A 15229-nucleotide genomic window follows, 5' to 3' on the forward strand; every position below is an offset into this window, starting at 1 on the left:
CGTGGATTACGTTGAAAAGGAACATAAACAACATAAAGTATTTGCCATCAATGGTTGATATAAGTTTCAAGAACAGGTATGTTTATGTTGATGTTGGGGCTAGGAGTTATGGTTCTAGTATTGGAAGCTGGTTCAGGAAACAATACCCCAAACAGAACAAAACCTTTCATGTCTATGCTATTGAGGCTGACAAACATTTTCATAAACAATATGAATTGAAGAAGAAGACAGTTACATTGTTGCCTTATGCGGCGTGGGTTAGGAATGAATCACTGTCTTTTGAGATTAATCGCGATCCTGGCCAGGAAGAAGTGAACGAGCTTAAGGATAAAGGCAGAGGGATGGGCAGAATTCAACCCGTGAAATCGAGGCAAGGTGAATTTACTGGTGAGGTGGATGAGATTCAGGGGTTTGATTTTGCAGAGTGGTTGAAGAACACTGTTACAGAGAGGGATTTTGTGGTGATGAAGATGGATGTTGAAGGAACTGAATTCGACTTGATTCCGAGGTTGTTTGAAACGGGGGCAATCTGTCTGATTGATGAGATTTTCCTTGAATGCCATTATAATAGGTGGCAGAGATGTTGCCCTGGTCAGAGGAGTACAAAATATGAGAAAAATTACGGCCAATGCTTGAAACTGTTTACTTCCCTTAGAAAAAGTGGAGTTCTTGTTCATCAGTGGTGGTGACTGGTACCAAGTGCCACCTATGCTTGTTCTGTAATGTTGCATTTTTTTCTTCCTCCCCCTTAGAACCCATAGGTTTTTCTTTTTCATCATTTTCAGGTTCCTTTTTTTCGTTGGTGCAATTCTTGTTCAGGTTCCTTTCATTGTAAGAGATGTAGCTGCAAATCAAAATTAATCTTGTAGCTGCTTGTTTCATTGTTTTTCATTTAGGCCTGCAGGTGATTTCTGGCATGTGTATGGCTTTATTTTATTGCGTGTAGAAGCAGTTGCATTAAAAGTTTTGGGCATTGGAAAATGTTCATCTAGAAGATTGACTATTTTTAATCATTCATTTCTAATGGAGCTTGACTGACAACTATCATATGCAGGTTCTGCATGAAACCCTTTCTTCTTACATTACATGTAGGTTGAAGCATGGTCCATGAGTAGCACAGCTAGTTTAGTCTTTGTAGAAGATCAATTGCTGGAATACCTTTGTGAGCTCACCCCCTTTCATCGATTCAAGGCCTTTGATAATCCTTTAAAGTCTCCTTAACTTTGAATGGTTTGCAAAGTTTGCTTCTGTTTTTGCTTTTTACTAACAGGAAATCACACTAGTGTACTACTTGTTCCCAGTAATCTGCATGTTGTAGCCTATGGAGCAAAATTAAGCTTCGGTAGGAAATGGTTCGGTTAAATGGAGTTGAACCATTCTTTTGTTCTTGTAGCACTGCTTCTTTTGGTTTTTTCCGAAAATGGAAATTAGCCATTGGTGGTTATCAACTATCAAATTAAAAAGCAGAGCATTTCATTTCGTGGCCAACTCTGTTTCATGTCCTGGATTCATGGTGGGGTCGGTGCCTGGAAGCTGTGGTTATGGCTTAGGCCCATCTGTTCATCATTAGTCTTGGGACTTGGTTTGTGAAAGTCCTAATTATAGCACATGGACTGATCCCATGGGCGGACCTATGTTGGAACGTGTCACATGACATAATTTACTTTTTAAAATATTTTGATTTTTATATAATTTATTGTAAATTTAAGATAATTAATATATAAATGAATTCATTATTTTTTTTTCAATTTTATAAAGAATAGGATCAAAGATTTCAAGTAAAAGTAATTTATGCATTGATATTTAAATATTATAATTTTTTTTAATTTAAGATTTTATTAAAAAAAGTTAAAACTTAATCTATCCTCTTTTTAAAAATTCAAATCTTTTCAGTTCTTGATCTTTGATTGTGATTTTTAATTTCTTAAAACAACTCATCTAGCTTCAATTGTAAATAATTTTTAACTTATATTAAATTTTTAAATATTTCATGTCTAAATTTTTTTATTAGTTTGACAATTTAGATTTTTAATTATAATTTAGTTAATTAAAAATAATATTAAATGTTAAATAGTATTTTGAAATTATAAATTTATTATTTATTTATTTTGTAGATATATTATATGATTATTTAATTTTTATATTTAAATTTATGTGATTTGTGGATATTTATATTTAATTTTGATCAATGAATAGAAAATTACCATATTAGTAGTTATTGAACTTAATAATTTAGTATGTAAAAATATATTTTATTTTAATTCTAATATTTTAATTTATAATAATAAATAGCCATTTTTAACAAATTTTATAATTTTAAATAAATAAGCGATAAAAAGATATTTTAAAAAATTATCTCATAAGATTTAAAATTTAAATAACAACAATAAAATTTTATTAATAATAGTATTTAATAATATTTTTTAAATAAAATTATATTAAATTTGATTGAAGTATTCTCGCAGATTGCTTACACTAAGAGAGATTTCGGAGAAACCCCTTTTGGAGCTTGGAAGCAGTGGCGGAAAGTGGCAACAAGCAAGCCTGAATGGTCCATCCCTAAGTAAATAATTTCAATGTAAAAGCACGAATCAAAACTCTGGCACTGCTGACTCGCAGAGCATTCATGTAGCAAATGGCCAAAAGCTGGTATTCCAAGCTTTGAACAAAGAATGACAAACTCAAAAACGAAACAGGGTACAACTATGTTTACTTTTGTCTTATATTACTTGGGTACAGATAAAAACATTCAAAGAAACCCATCAAGGTTAGCTATTACAACTTAAGAATATTTAAGTGGTAAAAGAAACAGAAAAGATAAAGAACGGAGATGGAGGGTAAGTTAGTCATTAAGGATATGCTGAGCGAAAAGGGCTCTGCATGGAGGAGTCTCGACGTGGAGAACAGAGATGAAACTGAAAAACAAGACAGATACGAGGAGCGTGCCGTTTTTTATTCTTAAAAGTCCAAAATGTGGTTAATTGCTTTATAGTAGATAAACCAAAGGCATGTCCTTCCGTAAGCCATGACTGGTTCACCCCTCTCACAGTCTTTGTGTCCCTCTTAAATAAGAAAAGCTGTTTTTTTGTTTGGTTTTTTTTTGCTTAAATTTTATCTAGCCTTTTTATATAGTAATAAGAGTAAAATGATGGCCTTGAGTTCTCCTCTGGCTCTCCATGCATTTAAATTTTGAGCCTCCGGGGTCGCCTCCAACACCATATCTCCTCCATTTTGGGGCTTGCTTTTTCCCGGGAAATATCCGTGGCATCCATAGCCTTTCGGTGCGGGTGCCTCGGTGCTGCCTTCTCGTCCTTCTCCTTTGATACTCCGAACCCAACATGGGTGCCTGCTGCAGCACACAAATCAAGTACAACGGTTGCCGCCCTCACGAACATGACTTGGAGGAGATAGAAGACAGAGGCGGCCATGAGGACGGTCATACCACTCTTCGACGCGATGGGGCCATCGTAAGATTGCAGGGATCCTCTTCCTACACATCTATGTACACCCGACAGGGGAAAAAAGGGGTCAATCAGGACTCCATGACCGTTTGGGAGGTGAGTTTCCAATCAATATTCCAACTGCCCTCTTTTCTCTTGTTGTTTGCATTAACCCCTAAAAGGTCCGTCACATCGTTGTTGGTCAATGCCTAATCCAAAAAATGTTTATCTAACGAATATGATTCATGGGGGTAATATGTGGCTTTCTTCTGCTTTTGCAATCTGCGTTAGATATTCTAAGTTTTTGTTGACGTGAGAATTTCCATGGTAACGATAAAAATTGGGTGGTGATCGTCTCCTTTTCTTCTTTCTTTTTCTTTTTAATGCATGCCCTGTTTTACGGACGACCTTTCTGAAAGTGATGCATGACCTTCGTCTGAGATTGACAGATTGTGAGAAAATATCTTGATTGTCTTTATCTTGTTTGCTTGATGATTTCTCCATGCTTTAGATTCTTTCTGTTTCCTCTTGTCGTCTAGAGCATGAATTCAATTGATCATCAATATTTAACATTTCATTAACTATTGATTGTTAAGAAATTTAATTGGTCATCCCATGATAGTTGGTGCAAAATAACTTGTTCCGACCAAGACCAACATTTCTGACAAAATCAAATTATCTGGTGAATCATAATGGGTTTACCTAATAAATTACTCTTATCAGCTCTCAAAGACTGAGGACTAAAGAAGAAACTGTATACCAGATTGTCAATGGGATATATGGAGGAAGATCTATTTCTGGTGGGAGATTAAGTTATCAGCTTGTGTTTGTAAACGAATTAGTCTCATACTTCTAGGCCAGGACAAACATACATATTCTTTCTGAATCAACTACATATATACATGTTTCATTTCTGATATTTATCTGGGTTTTAACCCAAAAATAATTGGTTAATTATTCAATGCATGGAACTAAGACATTTAAACTTGATCCAGAACTTTATGGGTGAGAAGAATGTGTTCTTCTGCGGTGTGTTTGATGGTCATGGTGCATCAGGTCACAGGATTGCACGCTATGTATGTGACACCTTACCCCTCAAGCTCTCTTCAGTCATCAGAGCATCACAATCTGATGCCTGCAAAGAAAATGTTGATGTTGTTACCGTTGGACAAAATCGTGGTAAAGTTGATAGCACTGGTGTTAACAAAGACGGTGACAAGGAATACAGCAGTCACAATGAGATCTTATCTTCTTGGGAGCCAAGTTTGATTCAAGCTTTCGGAGAAGCGGATGAAGATCTTATGTTGGAAGAGTCTCTTGATAGTTACTGCAGTGGTACGACAGCTGTGATTATTGTTAAGCAGGTATACCGTCAAATGCAGCTCGCATGAAAGCTCTTTTTGGTAGACAGAAGATACTGCTAGTAGATTAAAATATTATTCATGGTTTCTTCTTTTTTTTGATTTCAGGGTGAACACTTAATAGTTTCAAACTTGGGGGATTCTCGTGCCGTTCTTTGCACTAGAGACGACACAAACCAACTAGTTCCCGTCCAACTCACAGTTGATTTGAAACCTAGTATACCAAGTGAGTATTTTCTCTGATATTCACGTAGCCTATCAAACCATACGAGATAATTGATATTAAGTTTCTGTCTCCCTCTTTTGTGTGCGTGTGTGTGTGTTTGTACTTTAGGTGAAGCTGAAAGAATCCAAAGGTGCGGCGGCAGGGTCTTTGCAATGGACGAAGAACCAAATGTACAAAGAGTGTGGATGCCCAATCAAGATTACCCTGGTCTAGCCATGGCAAGGGCTTTTGGGGATTTCTGCCTGAAGGATCATGGTCTCAGCTCAATCCCTCAAGTTTCTTATAGAAGGCTTACAAGCAAAGATGAATTTGTGGTTCTGGCAACTGATGGGGTAAGATAGCAAATGTTAACATATACATGTCTGTTATAGAAAATCTTTGACTTTTGCTAGTATTGTTTGATGCTTAAATGAATCTTCAGGTATAATCAAGCATAAGATAGTATGAGCAGTAACTTAATGGCTGAAAATGACAGTATTGTTCTGAGGAAAGTATCCTTCTAGCAAGCATAAGATTGTACGGATGAGCTTTATACTACTGTTGGTTCAATAAATCTAATTATCCCCTCTCTCCAAACCCCAAAAACAGAATTCAGCTATGAATTTAGCCGTGCTTGGCTTCTAGCTTATCCGAACTTCTGCTGTAAGTTTATGACATCAAATTTTGCAGGTGTGGGATGTGCTAACCAACAATGAGGTCATAAGAATAGTTGCTTCGGTCAAGAAACGATCCATAGCAGCTAAACTTCTGGTATATTATGCTGTTCAAACATGGAGAACCAAGTATCCAGGTTCCAAGGTCGATGATTGTGCAGTCGTATGCTTATTCTTGAAAAAACGACCATTCTTATCAAGATCCTTTTCTGACATGAGGCAGCACACAGGAAGCCATCTAGACGTTGCAGATTCTAGCAGTTCTAAAGACAAGAAAACTGATGAAGGCGAGACTGTAATAAATTGCAGTATTACCATGGACCCGAAGGCCCTTGATAAATTAAAATAGAGTAAATACTTACATGAAGCGTTCTCGGCTTGGCAGTCGGGGTCGGAGGAAATTAGGTCAGGATTTTGGAGGAACCGAAGCCAAATGGTAATCTCTAATGATTTTCCAAACTTGACAATGTGGTTTCCATGGTGTTGGCGGCATTGAGAATTCTACAAGTTAAAAAGTATACTCAGTGTGATAGAAGTCCACATTGCGGAGGGAGGGGAAATAGTATATGCCTATTCTCTTCGACTTCCATTTATAAATAGTCAGAATTTGATAAAAATTTGATGCAACTCTAGCACTTTTGCCCAGTGATCTTGTACATGATTTCAATGGATTTGGGAGATTTGTAAAAACCTTGGGCTCAAGTTGTCCCATGGGTCGTAGCATTAATCAAGGCCCGGATTATGATTTTTCTTCAATAAAATTAGAACTGGGAATCATTGGAGTTCTCCATCTCTGAAAAGCTAGTCATTGACCAAATTCTCCAAACGTAAAACAACTTCCAACCAGCTTCACTCTCTGCAATATTTAGAGGACAGGGGATCGACCCGAGCTAACTTGGGTGTTGTATGTTTTCCAGAGAGGCTGTTGAACCCAATTAAGCACCCTTTTGGATGAACTTGAACAAAATATGAGCTGACCCCCTCATCGACTTAAACAGAATATGAACTGACCCCCTCATCGACGACTTATATCAACAACATATGTAGGATCAGCACCGCTGCCAACAAACGAGTCAACTACATGGAGGAAACTGTGACAGAGGCAGCCAATACCGCACAGGTTCTAAAGTCTATCAACAAAGATTTTGATCTCATTCTGGTTGGAAGGAGACACGATGAGGAGAAATAGTTAAGAGCCCAAAATATATACCATATCCAAGCATGTTTAGATAAATAAAATACAACATTTCACACCTTCACCTCTATTATTTTTCTTCCCTCTTATTATTAGCTTTTTCCAATATCTTTCTGCTTCTGCTATCCAACACAGACGAGAACATTATTCTGCTCCCTATTAATACACTAGGAGAAATGAAAAAGAACATAGATGCTCAGAAATGCAGTTCAGGGTTCCCTTTATGAGTTTGTAAGGACAAAGTAAGCAGCAAACTATATGGAGAACTTTACAAATGAAAATGAGAAGAAGGAACTGAACCCCATAAACATAGTCACAATGCCTATAATCGGATGGGTATTAGTTCATTGCAAGTCAGGTAGTGTGGACAAAAGTACAAGCAGCTGAAATACTGGGTTTCGTTGAAATCCCAATGATTGACTGATGTAACCATGTTCTTAAACCTCTCTTGCTTTAGTCCGAGGTTTTAGTACGCCCTGATTGATTCAAACCAAAGATTTCATCGAGACAAGAAACAAAATTCCAATGTTTCTTGTTCAGCCAAGAAACGCAATTCCGAGATCTAAGGCCACGTATTTATCAAAAGATCCGAGTCATTTGGTCAAATTTCAGGAAAAAGAAAAACATGCAAGTGGCGATTATTCCTCTTGTCCACGACGAAGACAAAGGAGTTGAACCACCACCAAAAGTCTGCCTAAAATTCTCCGGGCAAAATATCATTTAGCGTCATCTTTTCTCTACTTTCTGATTGAACTATTCCATTGTTCCTGCTGCTTTCTGCTACTGCATGCAAAATTGAATCTTTCTTATGTCCCAGAAGTGCTACTTCCTTCGGAAGTGTTGACATTGACCACACCCATCACGTGCAACTCATGCCTAAACCCTGTTTTTCTGTTGCAGCTTGCCTTAGCTTCCTCTCTCACTGCTGCCTGCAAGTTTCTTCTCAAGCCTTTTGTCCGAGCTAGCATAGTCAGTCAGATCATGGTAAGACAAATCTATTTACTGAAAGCTATGTTAGAAAGAAAGAAAGAAATATAATAGATAGGGCCATAATTTGATCGCTGGGTCGCATCATGGGAGGCCCCTCAGGTCTTGGACGCAACACAAATTTCCTGATGATAACGCTTCCGTTTAAGAGCCTGTATATGCTCAATACATTTGCCTCTATCGGGTGCATATTTTTAGTGTTCATTGTGGGTGTAAAGACGGACATAAGCCTGGTAAAACGTATAGGAAAAAAAGAATGGAAGATAGGTGTCTCAGCTTTCATGATTCCATTGTTATCAGCGATTCTTGCCTCTGGCTATCTTAAACAATATCTCGACATAGAGCACGTTTCATAGCATTGCTTGCCTCCTCGACGACCTTAACCTCCTTAACTCTGAGCTTGGTCGCGTAGCCCTGTTCGCTTCTATGGTTAGCGGGACTATATCTTATGCTGCATTCACTGTTAATGCTATTAAGGCGAAAAGCCGCACGGTTAATGGCGGGCTGGGAGGATTATTCTCTATAATCGGCCTTGTGGTAGTCATTCTTTTTCCTCTTTGTTACCCACTGAATCGGATGAGCAAACAGACCCTAGAAGGAGAATGTATCAAAAAATCCATTCTGGGTTTCATCCTCCTACTGGTGCTGGGATGTGCATTTGCTGGTGAGTTCATTGGCCTACACGCCTTCGTTGGACCTACATTGCTGGGCTTGGTATTACCAGATAGATCAGCTTTAGCAGCTACCCTCGTGGACAAATTTGAAGCCTTTGTTACCTTCGCGATATTGCCGCTCTTCTTTCTTCTTGTGGTCTATCCATGGAATTGCATAGCATAAATGCCAAGGCTTACTTTGCACTTCAGTTCCTAGTGCTGTTTGGTTTCTCAGCCAAATTTCTTGGAATCACCTTGGTTTCTGTCTTCTGCTGCGATTTTGTTCTCAAAGATGCAATCATTCTTGGCCTCATACTGAGCTCAATAGGAATCACGGAAGGCCAATTTTATCACCGAAGTTTTTCTACTAGGGGTATGAAAATTTTACCAAGAATCTCTTCCAATACACATAGGAAAAAGCTTTCTTAATAGCATTATTTTCTGTTTGGACTGCAGCTAATCGATTACCGATGTTTCGGCGTTATGATCACGTCATGCATGCTAATGGCAGGATTTAGCTCATATGTAGTGAAAGCACTTTATGATCCTTTTCGAAGGTACATAGATCATGAGAGCCAAATCATCCAACACTTCTCCATTGATTTTAAGTTTCCAATCCTGGCCTGCGTTCACAATCAAGAATATGTCCCAGCATCATCAATCCATCCTCCAAGCCTCCAATCCTGCAAGAGAGAGTCAGGTGTGCATCTATCTTCTTCACCTCGAGCTCGCTGCTGGAGTTTCACCTGCGGTGTCAGTTCACAATCCTGGGAAACACATTATCATCGTTCACTTCCGCGTCATCATCATCCACACGTCAAACCTCATCACTCTCTTTACAAGCCAACTGAAAGTATCATCAATGCCTTCAGATCTTTGAACGAAAATATGAGTCACTTGTAACCTTCCAAGCCTTCACTGCAATTTCTCCTCGTACAACCCTGCACAATGATGTTTGCTTGTTGTCAATTGAAAAGAGGACATGTCTTACAATCATCCCATTCCATATAAAATGGAACAGCAGTGGCATAGCGACAGAATCACCAGAATTTCGCAATGTTAATCTCAAGGTAATTGATAATGCCCCTTGCTCTGTTGGAATTCTTGTTGATCGAGGCAGTCAAGGAGGCCCAAGGTCGGTTCAAGGATGCTGGTGCCTTTATAGCCTCGGTGTGCTCTTCATTGTCATATGCAACATGCGTGGCAAATCATCCACATGTCAACGGGACCGTAATAAGACTCATTGCTTTCTTGGAGATTGCTGATAACACCGAGGAGAAACGGATAGATAGTGTAACTATCCATACTTTCAAGAAAACAAATGTGACGAGGGAGAAAGCTGCGTACAAAGAGGAGATCTTGGCAGAGAGTGCCGAAACGTGTAATCTCATTCGTTCAATGGAGAATGAATTTGATTTGACATTGGTAGGAAGGCGGACAGAGTCGTCATTCCTGCTTGGATTATCAGAGTGGAACGAGCACCCAGAGTTGGGATTGATGGGGTATTTGTTGGCCTCCAAGGATTTCAGAGGGAAGGTTTCAATCTTGGTGGTACAACATATCTTAGTGTCAAGGATCATCCTAGAGATCACCAGTGCAGGAGAGGACGTTCTTTTACATCGAGCGTCATTTGCTCTCCTTAGACACAATCAAAGTAGATCATCAAAGATCTATTAATGGACCATACGAAGTGTAACCAAAATTTGAGATTCGCTTCCCATGCACCGGCATGCAGCAAAGCTGATTGAAAATCTAAGAAGGCAATGCAAGGTATATATATCTCGGGCCAGTAGAAAAAGTTGAAGAGATGATTTTTGGGTTAATTTTCTCAAGCAACATGAACTGCAAACTATTTTGTCTGGTAGAATAGTTTCTAAAAACGTATATATGGACCAACATTGTTCTGGATTTAAGATCAAGATATAAGTGACAAAAGCTTGGAATGCTACCAACTACAAATGCAGATTAATGCAGGCTTTTAACTGTCACCATAGCATGAGATTCTGAGTTACTAGCTAAGGTTTTATTGTAAAGGCTCAAATACATATGCCAAACTGCATTACTAAACATCTAGGCAACAAGACTATCATAGCTACTCAGAACACTGCATCCTCAGGGAACAATAGCAGAAGATAGATTTCTGCCTCTTTAACAAGGATTAATCTTCATAATCCCATAGATCAGCCACGCTCCTAAAGGGCCCCAACATCCTTGTTCACAAACAATTCTGCTCCGTTAGAACTCGTCTCTGCACCCACAACCCCATTAGGTGTACATCTTGTTCTAGTTACAAAGAAGTTTCTATCAATTTAAATTGATAAATATACCTGATCTGGATGTTGCAAAGAGCTTAGAAGTCCTCTTCTGGCAGTTGCCATCCAAAGACCTTAATGTTTTCCTTGATTCTGTCAGGGTTGCTTGATTTAGGGATGACACTAGTCCCCTTCTGGAGGGCCCATTTTACCAGCACCTGACCAGGGGTCTTGTGTAGCTTACTTGCTATTCTTTCAACCGTCTGGTCATGGATAAGATCTCTACCTCCTTCCGATGAACCAAGTGGTGAGTATGCCTGGAATTTAACTCAGATCATATATAGACCATCCTAATATCAAATAGGTAACGGCCAACTATGTTAATCTTACAGTGACACGGATGCCATTCTTCCTGCAAGCCTCCAGCATCTTATCATTTCTCCATCCTGGATGCATTTCCATCTGAGCCCAAAATCACCACAAAAATGATGGTCCTTATGAGTTTGTCTTCTATATAGTACGTTGCTAGCAGGATATAATCTACCTGGCACACAGAAGGCATACTTTCAGCAAAGCCCAGCAGCTTATTCACCTTCTTCAAAGTAAAATTGAAAAAACCAATGTCTCTAGCAAGGTTTTCCTTGACAAGCTTTTCCATTTCTCTCCAAACCCCTTCCATGTCGAATCCTGTATATCCCCAGCCTTGGGAGGCCTGCTGGCTAATCTCTAAGGCGGAACGGCCAGTGTATCTGCATCAAAGGAACATATTTATGTTCCTGAATTTCAACATATGGCAAGAGCTACTAAGTTTGTCGCAAGAATGGAAAATAAAAACGGCAAGAGATGATCTAAATTGCCAGGTAAAGATCAAGATATTCGAATTGCAGTTCTCGAAGGGTATTCTTCAACTGAGGTCGAACCCTTTCAGGGCACAAGTCTGTGCACATATATTTTACCACCAAATCTCTCGAGTAAAAGAAATCAAAAGCAGACAAACACTTTGACAGAACAGCAGCAAGCCAGCAACAAAGAATATTAACAGCTAAAATCGACCAGAACAGAGCAGGGAAGGAAAGTACTTTGCATTTTTTAGCCTCTGAGGATCCTATCAGAAGAAATACCCCAACTAGAACACAGCTGCCTAATAACCCATCAATCTTTTACAACCTCAAAACAATTAGTGTCTAGTAATACGAATACCAACAGCTGAAAATTTTTGAAGCATCCATCCTCGGACTTGGACCTGAAAACATACTGTCCCTAAGAGTATACTAAAAGCATAGCAGTCAAACAAAAATATTACCATAACTTGGATGCAATGAAAAGATCCCTTCTCTCAAGTCCTCCGTGTATTGCTGCCTTGGTCGCATGACCAACCTGAGAGAAGAAAGAAAATTTTAGAGAAATTTGCTTGTTGGGATACTTAATAATGAGCAAAATGACTCTTCAAAAAAGAGAGAGACATCTTCTTGAACTCCATACTCCCAAGCTGTATCTATGTGTCTATAACCAGCCGGAAGCCACGATTAAAGATTTTCATGAGAATTAGTATCTATCAAGCTGACATTAAGAACATATACATAATAACAAGCTTGATGTAACAGTGAATCGATCAGAACTAGCAAGGGATAAAACTCCTTAAAAAGGCATATTTGTGTCAATGTTCAAGGTTTGGACCTAGCTAGCTCGAAATCATGAAACTGCAGTTTGATATGTACTGAAACTTTATACAAAGAACAAAGAGAAGCATTACCTCAACAATTGCAGTGAAGACAGAGTTCTCAGCCTGAGAACCAGATCTCCAAGTGCCCAACCCAACAGCCTGAAGGACTGTGTCTTTTTGACCCTCTTGTGTAAAAGTTGCCTGAGACATTTTCTTCTGTTTCTTCTACTTGCAGTTTTTTAGCAGTAAAGACGCCACCCTCTCTTTACATATGCACAAAAAAGAAATAGATAGGGGGCATTTCGGCTTACATGGCTCCATGCATGCCAAACACGTCCGGAACTGATTAAAAGCTCGAGTGTCCAATTTGTGGATCAGTTAGGTATGACACGTCCGGAACTGCTAGCATTGCACTTGTTAAATTTTCATTGTAGCTTCTCCCAGAAGCGGGATTGTGCTGGGTTGATAGATTGGACTAGAAAGAAGTCTCCAGAGACTTCAGCTTCCTCAGTAAAAGCCCGACGCATCTTCGGACATGAGCCTAATCGATATTCCGTCAGTCATGGTCTATGGCCCCAACATGTGCAAGTTAACGATTTATTCTCAGAAAAGATTAACACCATAGTTTTCGTATGTGAACATGCTAATGACTTTTTGAGGGGGAAGAAAACCATAGAACTATCTCTTGGTACTTTGGCCTCTAAGTTGCAAGAACTTGTACCAAATCCTCCGGGAAGTTGTCCAAGGAATTAGGTAAGCGCATTGCAACTTGCCAAGATTTAGGCACAAGCGCTCGGTGGATTTTGTTGACTTGTGTTTTAAACATGTCGGGAGGGAAAAACCATAGCCTTATTTTTTAAAAAAGATGATGTACAATATGAAAGCTGTATTTGCCCTGCCACTCATTGTCCACTTGGGAGGTACGAACCTCTTGAAATTTGAAAGCTGTGAATGTGGGGTTCTCTCTTCCCTGTTTGCCCCGCAGACAGCAAGCTTAGAGCCTTCCATTCCTCATATCAGATGGAAAATATCGACACCATAACTTCATAAAACTGCACAAATACCCTTGCTGTCTAGCAGCTACTGTGACCCCAAAAATGCATCCTATTCCTAGCGGTATTAAACAAATTCTTCTTCTGTCTCTAGATTCTGACGATGGATTGCGTGGATGTTAAGTAAGAGAGGGCACCCGTACCTAATGAAACAGAGGACACAGTCATCATCACTTCATCCGACCATCAGATTACCCATACGCTCTCCTCTTTCAACATTAAGTGCACGTTTGAACTCAGACCACCCGTGACCACTCACAGACTCTTTTACCTGCATTGGCATCTCATCACCAACATTTCTAATCCTTCCGACTCCCTCCTAGGCCAAAAGCCCCCCGTCCCCAAAGTCCAGTCTATATCTACACATTAAAACTTTGTTTTGGTTTAGACCTTTGACAGATCCAAACCTAAGCACCCCCAAACATCAGAACACAAAAAGAATCCACAGGAAAGCAACAGAAGATTGTGACCACAAACAAGATCCTTTTCAGACACAACGCAAAGAAATCTGTCTCTCTTCACCCAATGGATTGATCTCAGCAAGCTGTTAGCAAAAAGCCTTTTTCCATGGATCAACAGGCTACCAGACAAAGCTTTCTGCTTTGTCTCAAGTCTCCAGATTCCTTTTATATGAGACAGGATGATGTCTTTTTCTTTTTCTGATGTTAAGTACAGATAAGGATTCTTTTTAAGCGAAAGTTAAACTGCTTCTTCTTCTATTAAGTATACATTAAGCCATATAATGACAACTCCATATTTATACAGCACATTAGCAATTTAGTACTATCAAGTAGACTTGAGAGAAAGAAAGTTCACAATCACTGATTAAACCCCTAAAGGGGGAAGACAGAAAAAAGGATCAAAATAAAACAAAATTAAGACAAATACTCTTACAAACTCCTCTATTGAGAAGCTACACCAGGGCTGACTTGCGCACAATATAACGATAAGCAGCAACCTTTTTTCGCCTGGAAGCAGAATTATCCACAGAAAGTACCATTTTCCCAGCTTCTCTTGATGTGAAGGAGTTATGAATGGCCTCTTCTGATGGACTCAATTTCCTTGGCTTTTCCACCGCAATGGTGTAGCTACCCTCCGCATTGGGCACGAACTCTGCAGTGTATTCCAAGTCCCATCCCCCCACTACAAGGTCCCACGTTATGGTTGCACCAGCCTGAATCACCGACAAGATTAATTACCAACTAATTCTAGTTACCATCACAAAGTTTTAGACTCACAGAGATTATGAAAGTTTTTCTTTAATGACAAATTTCCATATGAAATGGACTGAGGAAATCAAAGTTAATAAAAGGCAACGGAAATTGACCTCAATCCCTTCAATTTGAATGTTCACTTTCTCTCCTCCCTTGACAGTGAACTCGGAGGCTGGTTTAGGAGGACCATTCTGCAAATCGTTGAGTCGACTCAATCCACCATACTGTACAGGAACATCTTCAGGCCTTATAAATCTAACCAAAAGAAGTACTCATATTTTAGCACAGCTAGAATAGGAATTATTTTATGGTAAACTTGGAACAGCCCACTGAAAAGAAACAAAAATGGAGAAACTGGACAAAAAAAAACATTGAAAACCAAAGAGAGTAGAGGAGAAAATAAAAAGTAATTTCAAAACTTTAAACTGATGGAAAAACAAAGGAAATATACTAGACTTAGAATAAACCAAAGAAGATTCTACATCATGTTACTCAAAAAGCGAAGCTGCAGCATATGCAACAGAGTAAAATGC

The 15229-nt window shown here is 39.0% G+C and overlaps 4 protein-coding genes and 1 pseudogene across 5 annotated transcripts in view; 3 read left to right on the plus strand and 2 right to left on the minus strand.

The window, feature by feature from the left end:
- The first annotated feature begins 6 nt into the window (after nt 1-6).
- Nucleotides 7-881, plus strand: LOC110420634 (uncharacterized). Its single transcript, XM_021434017.2, has one exon. The coding sequence runs from the start codon at nt 51-53 to the stop codon at nt 687-689; it is 639 nt and encodes a 212-aa protein (XP_021289692.2). The 5' UTR covers nt 7-50; the 3' UTR covers nt 690-881.
- A 2289-nt stretch (nt 882-3170) lies between these two features.
- LOC110420488 (putative protein phosphatase 2C 65) lies at nt 3171-6543 on the plus strand. Its single transcript, XM_021433817.1, is given in 6 exon segments — nt 3171-3557; nt 4436-4804; nt 4910-5027; nt 5136-5359; nt 5697-6023; nt 6025-6543. Coding segments are annotated over 6 exon segments (1353 nt in total). The 5' UTR covers nt 3171-3338; the 3' UTR covers nt 6121-6543.
- Nucleotides 6544-6761: 218 nt separating this feature from the next.
- On the plus strand, nt 6762-10192 carry LOC110420635 (cation/H(+) antiporter 15-like). Its single transcript, XM_089784268.1, has 5 exons — nt 6762-6839; nt 7776-7859; nt 8205-8693; nt 8972-9215; nt 9636-10192. Exons 1-5 carry the CDS (start codon nt 6762-6764, stop codon nt 10190-10192), a joined length of 1452 nt encoding a protein of 483 aa, XP_089640394.1.
- Nucleotides 10193-10298: 106 nt separating this feature from the next.
- LOC110420472 (aldose reductase-like) lies at nt 10299-13949 on the minus strand (annotated as a pseudogene). Its single transcript, XR_016351463.1, has 7 exons — nt 12521-13949; nt 12011-12144; nt 11625-11733; nt 11312-11516; nt 11158-11229; nt 10843-11084; nt 10299-10761 (listed from the first exon to the last, which is right to left on the minus strand). The product of XR_016351463.1 is annotated as an aldose reductase-like (transcript).
- A 289-nt stretch (nt 13950-14238) lies between these two features.
- Nucleotides 14239-15229, minus strand: part of LOC110420636 (patellin-6-like) — a 1824-nt gene continuing 833 nt past the window's right edge. The window contains exons 2-3 of the mRNA XM_021434018.2: nt 14810-14967; nt 14239-14656 (exon numbers count right to left, since the gene is read on the minus strand). Coding sequence (XP_021289693.1) covers nt 14396-14656; nt 14810-14967 — 419 coding nt within the window. The 3' untranslated portion in view covers nt 14239-14395. The remainder of the gene's footprint in view (nt 14657-14809; nt 14968-15229) is intronic.

The sequence above is a fragment of the Theobroma umbraticum genome, unplaced genomic scaffold, assembly GCF_002168275.2.
Source record: "Theobroma umbraticum cultivar Fairchild unplaced genomic scaffold, ASM216827v3 scaffold_86.0, whole genome shotgun sequence".
NCBI lineage: Eukaryota > Viridiplantae > Streptophyta > Magnoliopsida > Malvales > Malvaceae > Theobroma > Theobroma umbraticum.